The 15,215-nt window shown below is 42.8% G+C and overlaps 1 protein-coding gene across 6 annotated transcripts in view; it reads left to right on the forward strand.

Annotated features, from left to right (window-relative positions):
• Cltcl1 (clathrin heavy chain like 1) overlaps positions 1 to 15,215 on the forward strand; it is a 94,391-nt gene that overhangs the window by 69,693 nt on the left and 9,483 nt on the right. For 4 of the 6 annotated variants that reach the window (XR_005736097.2, XM_078038771.1, XM_021732691.3 and 1 more), the window contains 7 exons: positions 1,015 to 1,172; positions 5,968 to 6,132; positions 7,752 to 7,859; positions 9,678 to 9,845; positions 9,924 to 10,073; positions 14,199 to 14,330; positions 14,885 to 14,995. Coding sequence is in view for 5 of the 6 variants with exons in the window: in XM_078038771.1 (XP_077894897.1) it covers positions 1,015 to 1,172; positions 5,968 to 6,132; positions 7,752 to 7,859; positions 9,678 to 9,845; positions 9,924 to 10,073; positions 14,199 to 14,330; positions 14,885 to 14,995 (992 nt within the window). In the remaining variant the exon portion in view is untranslated. The remainder of the gene's footprint in view (positions 1 to 1,014; positions 1,173 to 5,967; positions 6,133 to 7,751; positions 7,860 to 9,677; positions 9,846 to 9,923; positions 10,074 to 14,198; positions 14,331 to 14,884; positions 14,996 to 15,215) is intronic. The other 2 variants (XM_078038772.1, XM_040291035.2) reach the window with 2 other exon arrangements.

Raw genomic sequence — 15,215 nt, forward strand, 5'->3', positions numbered from 1 at the left:
AGTTTTTGATTCCTGGCCAGTCTTACCTGTACCTTATTAAGAGCGTGGTGGAGCATGAGCAGGCACAGCTATACAACAGTGCTGCTTCCTTTAGTGTGTCTGCCTTTGCAGTGGAAAGCAGTCTTCACAGAAGCTCATTTCCATCAAATTATAGGCCTGTTCATGCAGCAAGGACTGTCCTGGAAGGGATGATCAAGGTGCTTGGCCTCCAGCTTAGCATCTGCAGGCATGAATGGAAAGCTGGTGTTGGACATGAAGCTGAGCATGCCTTGGTTTTTCACTCTGGATCTTTGAAGTGCAGTGGTTCTTTGAACACAAACTAGCTTCATTCCACAATAGTGTAGCTGGTGTTCAGACTTCTGTAAAGCCATGGCTTAGCCAATTTCATCCACCCAACCCAGTAACAATATCAGAAAGATAGCTGGGAGCGTAGCACCTGGAGCCCACTCCCTCCAGCCTATGAGCAGCCAGAATCCTCAAAAACACACTTGTATTTGTGCACTTACCACTGAAAACCAGGCAGAAGTGAATCTGGAAGGCATATTGACCAATTCACTCCCCCTTCTTTCTAAGTAGAAGACAAATGAACAAGATTTTATAAGGAATTTATGATGTGAACAATGAATCACTGAGCAGGTGTGGATCCTCCTATGTCCAAGTCCTTGATGATTGAGATCAGTCTTCTCTCTTTTAATAAAGCTTCCTGTTGAGCCTATGAATTTTTAAAAGTTGTAAAATTTGATTTTCTACTTTTTTCTTATTGGGAACTGATGTGGTTGTAATTATGTTCCTAATTCTTGGAACATATCGCAAATCAGTGAGATAGTTTCAAGCTGCCTTCCATGTTGGAAAAATCTAAAACTTTTTTTTTCTTGAGAGTCCAGTATTTTTTTAAATAAATGCTACATAAAGTCTTTTTAAATTTTGGCTTTAAGTTCTTAATTAAAACAACTTGCCATAAAAAAATTTTAAACATAAAATATGAGTTAACCTGACTTTGCTCTCTGTCCTTAGACAACTGGGAGGATCTAGTGAAATTCCTGCAGATGGCTAGGAAAAACAGCCGTGCATCCTATATAGAGACTGAACTTATTTTTGCATTGGCTAAAACCAGCCATCTGTCCGAGCTGGAAGATTGCATTAATGCACCCAACAATGCCAACATCCAGCAGGTAGGATGTGCCTCCTGGGGATCATGAACTTCTGCAGCCAAAATTAGGTCAGGGGAATGCTCCTTAGAGTGATGTAGATTCTTTTCTGGAGGCAGAGGATACTGGGGATTTAACCCAGGGGCAGTTTACCACTGAGCTACATCCTTAGCCCTTTTTATTTTTTGAGACAGGGTCTCACTAAATTGTTTAGGGCCTAAATTGCTGAGGCTGGCCTTGAACTCTCAATCCTCCTGTCTCAGCCTCCTGAGTCCCTGGGATTACAGTCATAGGCCACTGCCCACACCCACCCTCTGCTGTGATGTAGTTTTTTGGTTTTTGGTTTTTTGGTGGGAAGGTACTAGGGATTGAATTCAGGGGCACTCAACCATTGAGCCATATCCCCAGCCCTATTTTGTTTTTATTTAGAGACAGGGTCTCACTGAGTTGCTTAGCACCTCACTTTTGCTAAGGCTGGCTTTGAACTCAAGATCCTCTTGTCTCAGCCTCCCTAGCCACTGGGATTATAGGCAGGCACCACTGCACCTGGCTTGTGATATAGATTTTTGATGGTGCAGAATAAGCCACAGAGGGACTGAGGTCTCAACCCAGTGGTAGAGCACTTGCCTAGCATGTATGAGGCACTGGGTTTGATTCTCAGCACCACATATAAATAAATAAATACAAGTAAAGGTCCCTTGACAACTAAATTTAAAAAAAAAAAATAAGCTACATAGTAACTTGTTACTGTCATTGTTATAGAAATTAAGACCCAGGGCATTTGACTTGCACTTAGCTGTACACATCAGAATGGCCCTCAGAAGAAGAGATGTTAGGACTTACTTTCAGCTATTCTGTTTACCCAAAAAAACAAGATGATCTGGCTCACTCATAACTAATAATCTGGATACATAAATGATACATGTTGAAAATAACATTATCATATGTCAGATAACCTAATAGGGAAAAAGTATTCCTTTTTAAATGAAATAAAATCAAAATGTTTAAATAAACTCTAACCAAATTTTTAAAAAGAACACTAAATGAAAGATGTAAATAATTATAATCTTCCACAAAGGTAAAATATTAATCCTGCAAAGTGATAGAGAGATGAAGGTATAATGAACATGTATGCTAAACCAGGTGTGGTGGCACACACCTGTAATCCCAGCCACTCAGGAGATTGAGACAGAAGGATCACAAATTCAAGGATAGCCTAGGCAATGAAGCAAGACTCTATCTCAAGATAGAGTGCCTATGGGTTCAATAAATACCTAAAAGGAAGAAAATATATTCTGTACAGCAATTACAGTGTCCTTTTTAATGATTTTTTAATTTATTTTGCATTACATTTCTTATACACCATTATACAATAATTTATCATATATCTGATTATATATAAGGTATGTTGACACCAAATTCACATCTTCATACATGTATTTTGTATAATGATGAGAGTCTCCTTTCACCATCCATGCTATTCCCCTTCTCCCTCCCTTTCCCTCCCACCCCTATTCCCTATCTAGAGGTAATCTTCCTTTCTTGTTCTCCCTCCCAACCCCTTTTTGAGTCACCCCCCTTATATCAGAGAAGACATCACACATTTGTTTTTTAGGGATTGGCTAACTTCACTTAGCATAATCTTCTATAATGCCATCCATTTCCCTACAAATGTCATGATCTTATTCTTTTTTATTGCTGAGTAATATTCCATTGTGTATAAATGCCACTTTTTTTTTATCCATTCATCCAGTGAAGGACATCTAGGTTGGCTCCACAGTTTAGCTATTGTGAATTGTGCTGCTATAAACATTGATGTGGCTGTGTCCCTGTAATATGCTATTTTTAGGTCCTTTGGGTATAGTCCTTTTCTTGAAAGATTGTACATAGTTCATTGAAATAACACAAAAGTAGACTTTAAATTTCAAAATAAATTCTAACTAGTTGTTGAAAATTAGGTTAATGTTTTGAAAGGGATTTGAAGTTCATCATATAATTCTATATCCAAAATAACAATCCATATGAAATATTGAAAAGGAAAAGTATGTTCCTTGATAAAAATTTTTAAAATATTTATTTGAATCTTTGCATTAAAAGGGAGTTTTTAAGCATGTATGCAGTAGAAGAAAGCACAAAGGAAAATATTTATTCAACATACTGTTATTGACTTTTTGCTCTGTGCCAGGGCACAGAGCTGTAAATGAAACAATGAAAATAATAATCAAATTTCTGCTCCCATTAAGACATTATTATAGGTCTGGAGTTGTGGCTCAGTGGTAGAGTGCTCGCATATGTGAGGCCCTGGGTTCCATCCTCAGCACCACATAAAAATAAATAAATAAATGTATAAAAAATACATTATTATATATTAAATGATAAGTATAAAAGGGAAAATGAGGTGGGGCAGCTGGATGGGTATTCTAGTGTTAGGTTCCTTTGGTAGGGGCTGAGACATCATCCCTTTGTGGTGGTGAGAAAGGGGGGTTAGAGCACAGAGGAGGGTAAGTTCAGGGATCTCTCATGGAGTGTTTGGGTATGTGCAGTAGCAGTATGAAGATGGTCAGGGTGACTGGAACCTTAGAGCCAAATCAGCAGACACAGTAGGGAAGCATTTTTTGGCCTCTGCAAGTTGGGTCTCTGGCTTTCCTCTGTGTGAGAGTGACAGATTTCAAGCAAAGGAGGCACACGATCTGCTCTAGATAGAATGCTAACAGGAGTTGATGGTGACAGCACCCAGAATGTGGTCAAAGTGAGTGGCAAAGCATATTTCATCTCTGGATATGTCTCAGAGGAAGAGTTGACAGGATTTGCCAACAACTTGGTGTGAGAAGAATAAAGCAAGGATGAGTCCGAGTTTGGGTAGCATAAGGGCTTGTGCTTTCTGAGGCAAGCAGTATGAAGACTGCCTTGGGAAAGTGAGCGCTCCTGTTTGAATAATCTGATCTCTACTAGATGCCACATGGATCTGTATAGCTGGCTGGAAGAGTTAGATTCATTAGAAGTCCAGACCAAAGATGTACATGTGGCAGCCTGCAGTACACAAACAATATTCAAAGTCACTGCCTGTAGGAGAGCATGGCAGTGGGGGTTTGGTGTGAGGTGCAATGGACCACAGCAGAGGTTAGGACACCTCAAAACCTAGCAGCAGGGAGAAGTAGAATGAAAAGTGGCCAGAGGAACAGGACCATTTTCTGGGGCGTCAATGTCCCTGTCACAGAGTCAGGGACAAGAGACTGAGGGGATTAGACATGTAGACAGCTCTCCTGAAAAATGTTGTTCTGAAGGTTAGAAACAATGGCAGCCATCCAATAAGGTAAGGCCAAATGAGTAGGATTTGTTTTCTTTCAAGTTAGGGAAAGGAACGGTGGTTCCTTTAACTCACAGGAGTTGTTTTTTATAGAAGTTGATACTGATGCGGGTTTCTGGGACCTTGGGACCCTGATGAGGAGCAGAAGAGGTCAGGAGTCAAGTGCATCAGTTGTGATGGCAGATGAGGTTGTGGTGGCATGTGAGGTGGATAGCCATAGGCATGGTACTGCAGCAGGGCTCTTCTGATGATTTCTGTTTTTTCAGAAAATAGGAAGCCAGGAACTGGCTCCACTGAGGAACTGTGGAGGTTTGAGAAGAGAAGATATGAAGTGATTGACCAAGAGAAAAGACATGGAAGGAAGGAGAGTTATAGTATTATGAATTTGTCTGAGTTTCATGGTCATGAATTCAAAGAGACCTGTAGGCTGTGCACCATAGCACTTGCCTATAATCAGAATTGTGAGTTTAAGGTCAGCCTCAGCAACTTAGTCCCTATTCTCAGAAATAAAAAGGACTGGGGATATAGCTTATGGTAGAGCACCTCTGGGTTCAATTTCCAGTACCACAAAAATGAATTAATAAATAAATAAAGGAAGGAAGGAAGGGAGCAAGGGAGACCCATCAACACTTTGAGCTTCAGCTCTCTCTGTGTAGCTCAGTATTCCCAAGTGTAGAATGTGAAAAAAGTTGGCTCTACACAGAACGGAAAACAACTAAGAATGTTGAAGGTGAATGCCAAGAACCACAAACTTAACTACAAGCTGCCAGCATAAGGTGGCACAGTCAAGGAGGGCAGAAGGGACAGTGGGAAGTTAGTGGAGTCACTGGACTAGTGAAGCTGAAGTGCTTGGGACAGTGTGCTGGACAGGAGTCAGTTCTGGGCAGAGTGTGTGAACCTGTGACAGGAGTTCACGGGGTGACTGTATAAGGTTTAGGGAATGGCCATGGAAGTGACTGGATGCTATCATGAGGAAGACAAGATCCTCAGCACAGAGGAAGTCAAAGAATGTATTAAGGAACAAAGAGGATATATAAATGGCAGCAGGAATGAGGACTAGTGGGTGATTCTGACACAAGTTTCTCAGCAGTTTTTAGTAACAAGGAAGGGAAGAGCCTGGAGCAGCAACGAATATACCTCAGTCCAGGCCAGTGGGGTACAGGTGTAGGAGGTAACATCCAGGGCCTGAGAGGTGCTGGAACACATGGTAACATAGGAACTCGCAGGCAGAGGCTGCCCCATGAGAAAAGGGAGGGTTTCTAGGGACTAGGAGGATTTTTTTTTACCTTTTGAGTGCTCTGGGTGATAAGAAAGATACTTACCTCTGAAGTAAACAGAAAAATAACTCTGCCTTATGTAGGAACTTAAAAACCAATTCTGGGGGTCTGAGGATGTAGCTTAATATGCACAAAGCCCTGGGTTCAATTTCTAATATGGGGGCAGGGAGAGTAAGGGAACTGGGGAAATCTTTCCATATAAGAACATCTTAGTAACATTCCCAATCATCTGCAGGTTGGAGACCGCTGTTATGAGGAAGGGATGTATGAGGCTGCCAAACTGCTATATAACAATATTTCTAACTTTGCCCGTCTGGCTTCCACTTTGGTCCACCTAGGTGAGTATCAGGCAGCAGTGGACAGCAGCCACAAGGCCAACAACACTGAGACATGGAAAGAGGTAAGCTGTTGGAAGTCTCCAGAAGAATGTTAGTCTGACAAGCATTCTCTCCTTGTCCTTCCTGTTATACTCCACACTGTTCTACCAAGTAGGATGAGTTTGGGTACTGCCTCCTGTTCAAAAGAGAATTTCAGTCCTCTGGGACAGCTCAGAGAAATTCATAAGCTAGCATTTATGGTGGGAAGCAAAAGTCCCTGAAGAACTCCATCTTAGACCAATCAGTCCCCAGAAGCATCTTAATAGTATGACATTTCAGTGTTATAAGTATATTATGACACTTTTTGAATTCTTGGTACCACATTAGTAGTGACATTCTTAGTCTTTCTTGGCAAATTGGTAGGGCAAGTTGTCTTGAGATGCTGTTAATATCAGAATCATCTTTAAGTAGACAAAACTTTGTAAAGAGACGTGAAAGAGATAAACTTCAGTTAATCTCTGAAGCATTGCTTAATAAAAGATTAAAATCAACCTCAATGTCCAATATCAAGGCCTTGGTTAAGTAGTATATATGTTGTGACTCTATTTTGCTATTCAAAATGAATAAGCAGAACTAAATGTGGTGGTACATGCCTGTAATCCAAGCTACTCTGGAAGCCAAGGTAGGAAGTTTGCAAGTTTGAGGTCAGCCTTGGCAGCTTAGTAAGACTCTGTCTCAAAATAAAATAAAATAAACGACTGGGGGTGAAGCTCAATGGTAGCATTTCCCTGAGTTCAAACCCCAGTCATGGGAAAAGATGTTTCCAATAACACGAGAAATGTGTTGTTGAGCAGAGTGTACAATGTAATTCCATTGGGTGCATAATAGATTTAGTAGGGTACTAAGTGTATATATCACACTAGAAAATAATGGGCCAAAGATTATTTCAAGTTAACAATTGGGTTCTATGATTATTACATTTGCATGTTCTTCTTTATCTACCATGAGAACATGTGCTGTCTTCAGAAGATAAGGGAAGTAGGGAAACCATAGCAAGCCCATTTCTAGTTTTAGTACAGAGTTATTCAGTCAGTCCTCTAAAGAAACAGAGCTCAGGCTGGGGCTGTAACTCAGTAGCAGAGGATTTGCGTGGCACATGTGAGGCACTGCTTTTGATCCTTAGCATAGCATAAAAATAAACAAAGCCATTCTGTTCATACACAACTACAATAATAAAAAGAAGTAGCACAGTTCAAGAGCCCCTCTGCACAAGGGCATCCTTGACTTAATTCTTATTATCCTAAAGTATACATACAGTACAGTGCATAGAACAGTTTTATAGTTAAATTATTATAGCAAGCAACTCCCTACAGATAGCACTCAGATAATAATTATTCTTGAGCTGTACATACCTGAAATTCCAGCATAACTATCACCTAAACAAATCTCTACATCTCAGGACTTGGGCAGTAACGCCATGAGCTCTTCTGCTTCTATAGTCCAGAACACCCCTTGGCCTACAGATTGTTGATGTAATTTTTTTTCCTCTCAGTCTTATTCAGGTCATTTTACAGAAATATTGTTCAGAACCTTCCATTTGCTTAAAAAAGACCCTTCACTAGAATTTCTGCATTTCAAGTTGAATGCAACTGTTGTAGTGCCAGGTCTTGTCTTGGAAATGCTCACGCTGACCTTCCCCTAGGTATGCTTTGCCTGTGTGGATGGGCAAGAGTTCCGCCTTGCACAGCTGTGTAGCCTTCACATCATCATTCATGCAGATGAGCTAGAGGAGTTAATATACTATTACCAGGTAAGGCAGCATAGATGAGTCAACTCTAGCCAGAGTATCCCTGCAAGGGATGCTGATGATGAGTGATACCTAACACTCTAAATAATGTGCAGTTCCATTTTTGGTGTATGAAGTTCAGAGTGGCTTGTTAGCCCACTTGGGCCTCATGCTGGTTGATGTCCCACTAAATTTCTTATGTCCTTTCTCTTCTTTTGTGTCCTGGGGTTTTTTAAAGCCCAGACAGTGGCTTGCACAATGGGATGCCCCATGGAATATTGGACATGGAGTACTAGGCAGGTTGTGGCACAGCCACTATGTGTGCAACCCATAGGGGTTGAGATTATCTGATGCCTGAGGGACAGGTACATTCAAGAAGGGGACCACAAGACAGAGGTGACCCTTGTGACCCTTGGCAGGCAAGTCAGTGTTCACATTGTAGATAAACTCTGCTGTCGAGTGGTTAGTAGGCGCCATCCCCTTGTTGAGTTGGGTCCACTGGTGGGGTTACTAGAGATGTCCGGTCACACCAGGTGTGGTTATAGTGAAGGCAGACTTTGTTCAAGCAATTACAACTTCCCTGGGACTTGAGCCTCATTCCCCACTTACTGAGTAAAAAGTAGTCTGGAGGGGCCTCTGGCCAGCTCAAGGAGAACAGACAGACTAGGAAGCTGAGCTAGGAGGTCACTGGTCACCTTGAATCCTAGGAATAAGATAAGACCTGACTAGAGATGCTAAAAAGAGCCAGGAGAGACCGGAACAAGTCTTTTGAATAGATTTTGCTGCAAGAGAGTAGAAATCGAGGTGGTATTTGGCAGGGGACAAAGTTTCAAAATACAAATGTTTTAGGACAGGACAATTAGCAGGATGTTTGCTGGAAGACAGTTGTGTAAAGGAGAGTTAATGCAGAAGAGAAAGGAGAAAGTTGCTGGAGCAGTGGCCTTGATGTGCAAACGGTAGGGCCTGTAGCAGTTGGTAGATGCTAGATGAGATACAGGCAGGGTACCTATAGAGTATAACTATGGGTGCCACTATCAAGGAAGGATATCTTTGAGAGTGGTCATGGAGGGTGTCCTAGGGTGGAGGAGAGGTAAGAGTTGCCTCAAGTATGAATCCTTTCCAGGTCTGTGGTTATTGATGTACAGGGAGACAACATGTGTTGTCTGGATGAAGGGGTGTTTCTCCAGTACTCCAGATGCTCCAGACTGATCTTGTCTGGTCTTGTCTGGGAGGATGGCAGAGGGAGTTGGGGCTGAATGCAAAGGGATAGCCATCATAATTAAAGACATAGTCACATGACTGAGAGAACAGTGGGTTGCTCTTCTGAATGGAGAGCGGAGTTGACTTGTTGTAGTCAGGAGTACACATGCTGGATTACACCTGTAATCCCACCCAGCTACTTGGAAGGCTGAGGCAGGAGGATCATAAATTTGAAGCCAAGCTGGGCAACTTAGTGAGACATTGTCTCAAACACACACACACACACACACACACACACACACACACAAAGTACATTGTGTAGAGAGATTACAAAGAATCATTCTCAGATCCTGTTATCCCCATTTCTGGTTTTTTTTCATAATTCTTTTCATTAAAATGGTAACCCTAATTTGAACTTAAACTTGAGAATTATAGTGAGGTGGTCTGCATCTAAAGATTGGTAATTGTTACATGACCCAGACAGTTGCTAAGTAAAATGATGTAGTTTGTACTAGTACCTCAGTGATATCACACAGTTATCGCACTTGGCATGGACCACACTTTGGTATGGACTGTGGATGGAGGGTGTCTGCAGGCAGGTATGTAATACCTCTGACCCATGTGTGGCTATTGATCTGCCAGGATCGAGGATACTTTGAGGAGCTCATGTCCCTACTAGAAGCAGCCCTGGGCCTGGAGAGGGCCCACATGGGCATGTTCACTGAGCTGGCCATTTTGTACTCCAAATTCAAGCCTCAGAAGATGCCAGAGCACCTGGAGCTCTTCTGGTCCCGTGTCAACATCCCAAAGGTATCTGTGTCCTTCCCATAGTTCTGGTCACATCTTTGAGTAGTTCAAATTGATCCCTGCCATGCCCTCCCCATTCAGGTGCTGAAGGCCGCAGAGCAGGCACATCTCTGGGCAGAGCTGGTGTTCCTCTATGACAAGTATGAGGAATATGACAATGCTGTTCTCACCATGATGAGTCACCCCATTGAATCTTGGAAAGAAGGTCAGTTCAAGGACTTCATTGCCAAGGTAAGTGGGTTACAGAGCTCTGGCAACTACTTGCCTCTGCCAGGCCCTGAGACAGGAGAATTGAAAGTGGGGAGAGGGTATGTGGACACCAGAGTATGCCCCCCAGCCCACCCCACCTATGTGTGTTTGTTACATGTGCATTGCACCATCATCTGGGTGAATGGTGGTAATTCCATCTACATGAAGGGAACTGATGCTCAGGAAGGACAGATTACAGGCTAGGGCCACCCAGCTGGGCTGTAGACAGGGTCAAGTCAGTATACAGACCTTAATCTACTCGTTTTTCTGCTCTGTCAACTCGGGGCTCTGCTTCACACCTTGTCAGCCTCCATTTTCTATTTTTTTTTTATGTTTTTTCTGCCAGCCCTGTTAGAGGCACAGGAAATGCCCTTAGTGGAGGGACCATCCCAGGGTGGTCCTACAACCTCATTAAGCTAAACAAGGTCTCAGAACTTCTCTTACCAGCCACCACAGCTGTCAGGAGTTATCATGTTTGGGTGTTAGCATCAAACAAGCTATTATTACACATTTCTGGTTTCTGAGTAGATCTAACTCCAGGACCTCTCTTTCTCTGCTTGGCTCTGCCCACAAGTTAGGAGAAGAGGATAAAAGGGATGAAATTGACCATCATCAGTCGTGTGTGTGCACACACAGTATTTTAGTGGGGATAGAATCCAGAGCCTCACACACATCTTTTACTACTGAGCCCATGAAACCCCCAAAACTTTTTTCTTTTCTTTCTTAACTTGAGGCGGGGTCTTAATTATCCAGGATGGCCTTGAACTTTCAATTCTCCTGTCTCAGCCTCCCAAGTAGCTGGGATTACAGGCATATACCACCATATCCAGCAAGTCCCCAGGCCTTTTGCACTGAGCATCTCCATTTTGCCCCAGTGTTTTGGAGTAAATAATTGGCTCACTACCCTCTCCCCTCTACTATCTGTCAGCAAAAGGAAGCATCCTAACTTCATCTTAGTCTTTCCATTCTTGGATTAAGGAGCAGGATGGCACAGCAGCCCCTCACAGCTATTGCCTCTCTCATGCACCTTCTTTTCAATAGGCAGCTATCTGTGGTGGGCATGGGTGGCAAGATGGCTGCCAAGTGAGGTCTTTGTGCCTCCTGGGAACTGTCTAAAGGAAGAATCATCAACAAGGTCAAACACTAAGCCACATGTTAGGTTCTTGGTGGAGGAGGATATCCATGTTATCTTGTATGTAGGGTAGGGTAGCATAGCATATGAAGTTGGTGACCTCTGGTAGGGTATCTCACCCTGAGTACATTCTTCAGGTTTCTAGTAGAGGACAAGCAGGTCACCCATTGCTATGGTCCATCCCAGGCAGATATGTCAACATGATGGAAAATCCACACCTAATCAATTCTTTGTACTTATACAAAGATTAACTTCTTAGATACCAGGGTGCATTTTAAAAACAACTTGAAGCGGAAGTCCTTTCTGTGTCTTAGTGTACATAACAGTGTAGAACAGATGAGGCCTATTAAGCAGGAAAGCAATCTCTCTCATCTGCCACCTGTAGGGCTGACAGTCAAGGCTTTTCTTTGTGTGATGATACACAAAAGCTTCTGCCATACTCTGATGTATAAGAGACATGTCACATCAGCTCATATGTAAAGGACAGGAGATACAGAGACATCATCCCCAGTTAGAGGAAGAGGACACATACTGTGTAGGGACCCAATAAAAGGGTAACATTTAGTCTTCATTCTGAGCATATGAAGAGGGTATGCTGTTGAGTCTGTGTGGCACCTGGCTAGGCAGTGGCAGGCCAAGTAGGGAACTTGTTGACATATATAGGGTTGGCATTCTGTTTCCACCATTCACTAACTTAACTGTGAAACAGAAATATCATTATTGTTATAGCTCAGTGGTAGAGCACTTGCCTAGCATGTGTGAGGCACTGGGTTCAATGCTTAGCACCACATAAAAATAAATAAAGGTATTATGTTCATCTACAACTAAAAAAAATTTTTAAAGAAAATGAAATGGGGGGTTGTGGTTCAGTGGTAGAATGCTTGTCTGGCTTGAGAGAGGCCCTTGGTTCAATCCTCAGTGCCGTATATAAATAAATTAATAAAACAAAAGATCTTTTGACAACTAAAATATATATAAATTTTTTAAAAAGAAAAGAAAAAAGAAATGTTGAGGCTGTGGATGTAGCTCAGTGGTAGAGCACTTGCCTGGCACATGTGAGGCACTGGTTTCGATCCTCAGCACCACATAAAAAATAAATAAGTAAATTTATTGTGTTGATCTACAACTAAAAAAGAAGAAGAAGAAGAAGAAGAAGAAGAAGAAGAAGAAGAAGAAGAAGAAGAAGAAGCTGGGTACGGTGGCACAAGCCTGTAATCCCAGTAGCTTTGGGAAGCAGAGACAGGAAGATCACAAGTTCAAAGCCAGCCTCAGCAATGGCGAGGTGCTTAGCAACTCATGACACCCTGTTTCTAAATAAAATATAAAATAGGACTGGGAATGTGGCTCAGTGGTCGAGTACCCCTGAGTTCAATCCCTGGTACACCCCCCCCAAAAAAAAAAGAAATATCATTGTTGTGGACCTGAATTATCCCATTGATGAAATGAACATAGTGATTTCTCCCCATAAAGGGGTCAGTATACAGTAGATGCTGCATACATTAGATGCTTTTTACAAATAATGAATACTGTCATTAAGACCCTAGAGCACACCAGCCAATCATCCTGGAATTCATGACAAAATTTCTAAGCCTTTGTTTTCTTTTCTACAAAACAGAAATAGTGCCCCATCCCACTGGGGATCTGAGGCACAGTAGAGATGATGTCCAGGATTTGTGACATCTCTGGCACTCCTTCTGCTTATTAGATGACTAGATGAGACCCCTCTGATCTGGCCTCTGTGCTTCTGAGTGAAAGGGCCAGCCTGGAAGGATGACAAGTTCCAGAGCTGTTGGGGGCCAGCCAGTACACAGGAAAAGCTCTGCAACAATGCTTGGTAACTGCTCTGCATCTATGAGGCTGGTATTAGAAATGTTGGAACCTGGTGACAGCAAGTGCTCTAACATAAGAGGGAAAGGTCAGAGGAGGAAAAGAAAGAGAGGCTGAAGTTGTCTGTAAACATAAAGGGGCTTCCCCTCTAGGCCCCACATAGCTGCTCAGTCACTTAAACCCTTCATTTCTAGAGGCTTCCATAGTGTTCACCCTGCCCCCAGTGTAGCTATAGCTCTGGTCACACCCCATGTATACCCTCAGATCCCTTTTCACTCACACAGATATGTTCATCTTGCTGGCTTGGCTCATACCCTTGTGGAGCATAAGAATTACCTTGCTTTCTGAGTAGTAGAGCTATATGCAGGCCATGGACATCACTGCTGTAGTTCTCAAGTCATTGAATGATGCCAGCCAGCAGGAGAGTAGCAAGTGACCAGTGGGGAAGAGCCAAGAGACACAGAAGCCTGGCCAGACCTTGAAGTCTGGAAAGACAAGCCTTCCTGGTGGTGCAGAGTCTTCCCAAGGCTCACCCAAGGTCTGAGTGACACACCATCCAGCTCAAAAGTACTGGAGATGTAATAAGACATGCTACTGGCTTACTTATAGCTCAGGAAGAGCTGAGGGCATCTGATTGAATAAAAGAATTTTGTTGCTTGTTTTTTTTTTTTTTAGAGAGAGAGAGAATGTTAATATTTATTTTTAAGTTTTCGGCAGACACAACATCTTTGTTTGTATGTGGTGCTGAGGATCAAACCCGGGCTACACGCATGCTAGGCAAACGCGCTACCACTTCAGCCACATCCCCAGCCCTTGTTGCTTGTTTTTTATGTCTAAGTTTATTTCATCTTATTATACTTCTTTCATGCACTTAACAACTATTGGTTGAGTACCAGACCTGTGTCAGGTAATTGCATAGGTGCTTGAGTAAGGCAGGAAACAAGAATGCAGAGTATCAAATGGCAAGTACTAAATAGAATAGTACTGCAGAGATGGGAGTTGGTAGATCTGAGGCAGTTCGGTCCTAGGGGTGTCATGACAGGCCTCAATAGTCAAGTGACATTTGATTAAAAAACAGAAGGCGGCACAGTGGACCAGGATATTGGGAGGCAGGGCAGGGAATGACCTTGGGCTGTCCCCCTCCCTAGGTTGCCAACATTGAGCTCTATTATAAAGCCCTACAGTTCTATTTGGACTATAAGCCTCTGCTCATTAATGACCTGCTGTTGGTGCTCTCACCCCGGCTGGACCATACCCGGACAGTCAGTTTTTTTTCAAAGGTGAGTTGGCTAAATCCCATTATCCAGAGAAGAGTGCTGGGGATGTAGCTTAGTGGTAGAGCATCTGTCTAGCACATGTGAGACCCTGGGTTCAATCCCAAGTACTGAAATAACAATAACAACAACAATTTCTCTAGTAATTTGAGAGAAATAGGGAACATGCCACTTATAAAAATTATGAGAAATAAATATTCAGAGCTAGCTAAATAATTATATTGAGCTAGCTCTGCCTAGGCTGTCTAAAGGGTAAATAAGTTTTGAAATTGATCCCCAACCAATTTCAAAATTCCATTTATCAAACTGCTTTAGGTTTCAGACACAGGCTTGCATTCCAAACCTGTGTCCACAGATGAAATAGTATTGACTGAGTAACCCAATGATCTCTTTGTGTATGTATGGGCCTGTTGATCCTAGTTGTTAAGAACGTGCTCTCTGGCTCTGCAGAGCCCACACCCACTTACACTTCATCAGTATGTCCCAGGCAACCCCTTACAAGGTCTCTGTGATGAGTACAGTACGGCTGAGTGTCTCAACCATTTTCTCCAACTTATCAGGCAGGCCAGTTGCCCCTAGTGAAGCCTTACCTGTGTTCAGTTCAGAACCACAACAACAAAAATGTGAATGAAGCACTCAACCATCTGCTGACTGAAGAGGAAGATTATCAGGTTGGTATGGAAGAAGCAGCTCAGGAGCCAGTGGGCTTCTCCCTGCACCTGCCAGTCTGTTCTCATAGCAGGTTGAGGGTGTGGGGGCCCCATCAGGCACCAGTGGATATATGGGCAGGGACCTTTCTCAGGCTATGGTAGCAGCAACCACCACAAAGTAATTCCTGGTGCCTGCTCACTGTGCAGGCTGCCTGTGTCACAGTGTCTCCTCTCTCATGAA

Source organism: Ictidomys tridecemlineatus, chromosome 2 (genome assembly GCF_052094955.1).
Source record: "Ictidomys tridecemlineatus isolate mIctTri1 chromosome 2, mIctTri1.hap1, whole genome shotgun sequence".
Classification (NCBI taxonomy): domain Eukaryota; kingdom Metazoa; phylum Chordata; class Mammalia; order Rodentia; family Sciuridae; genus Ictidomys; species Ictidomys tridecemlineatus.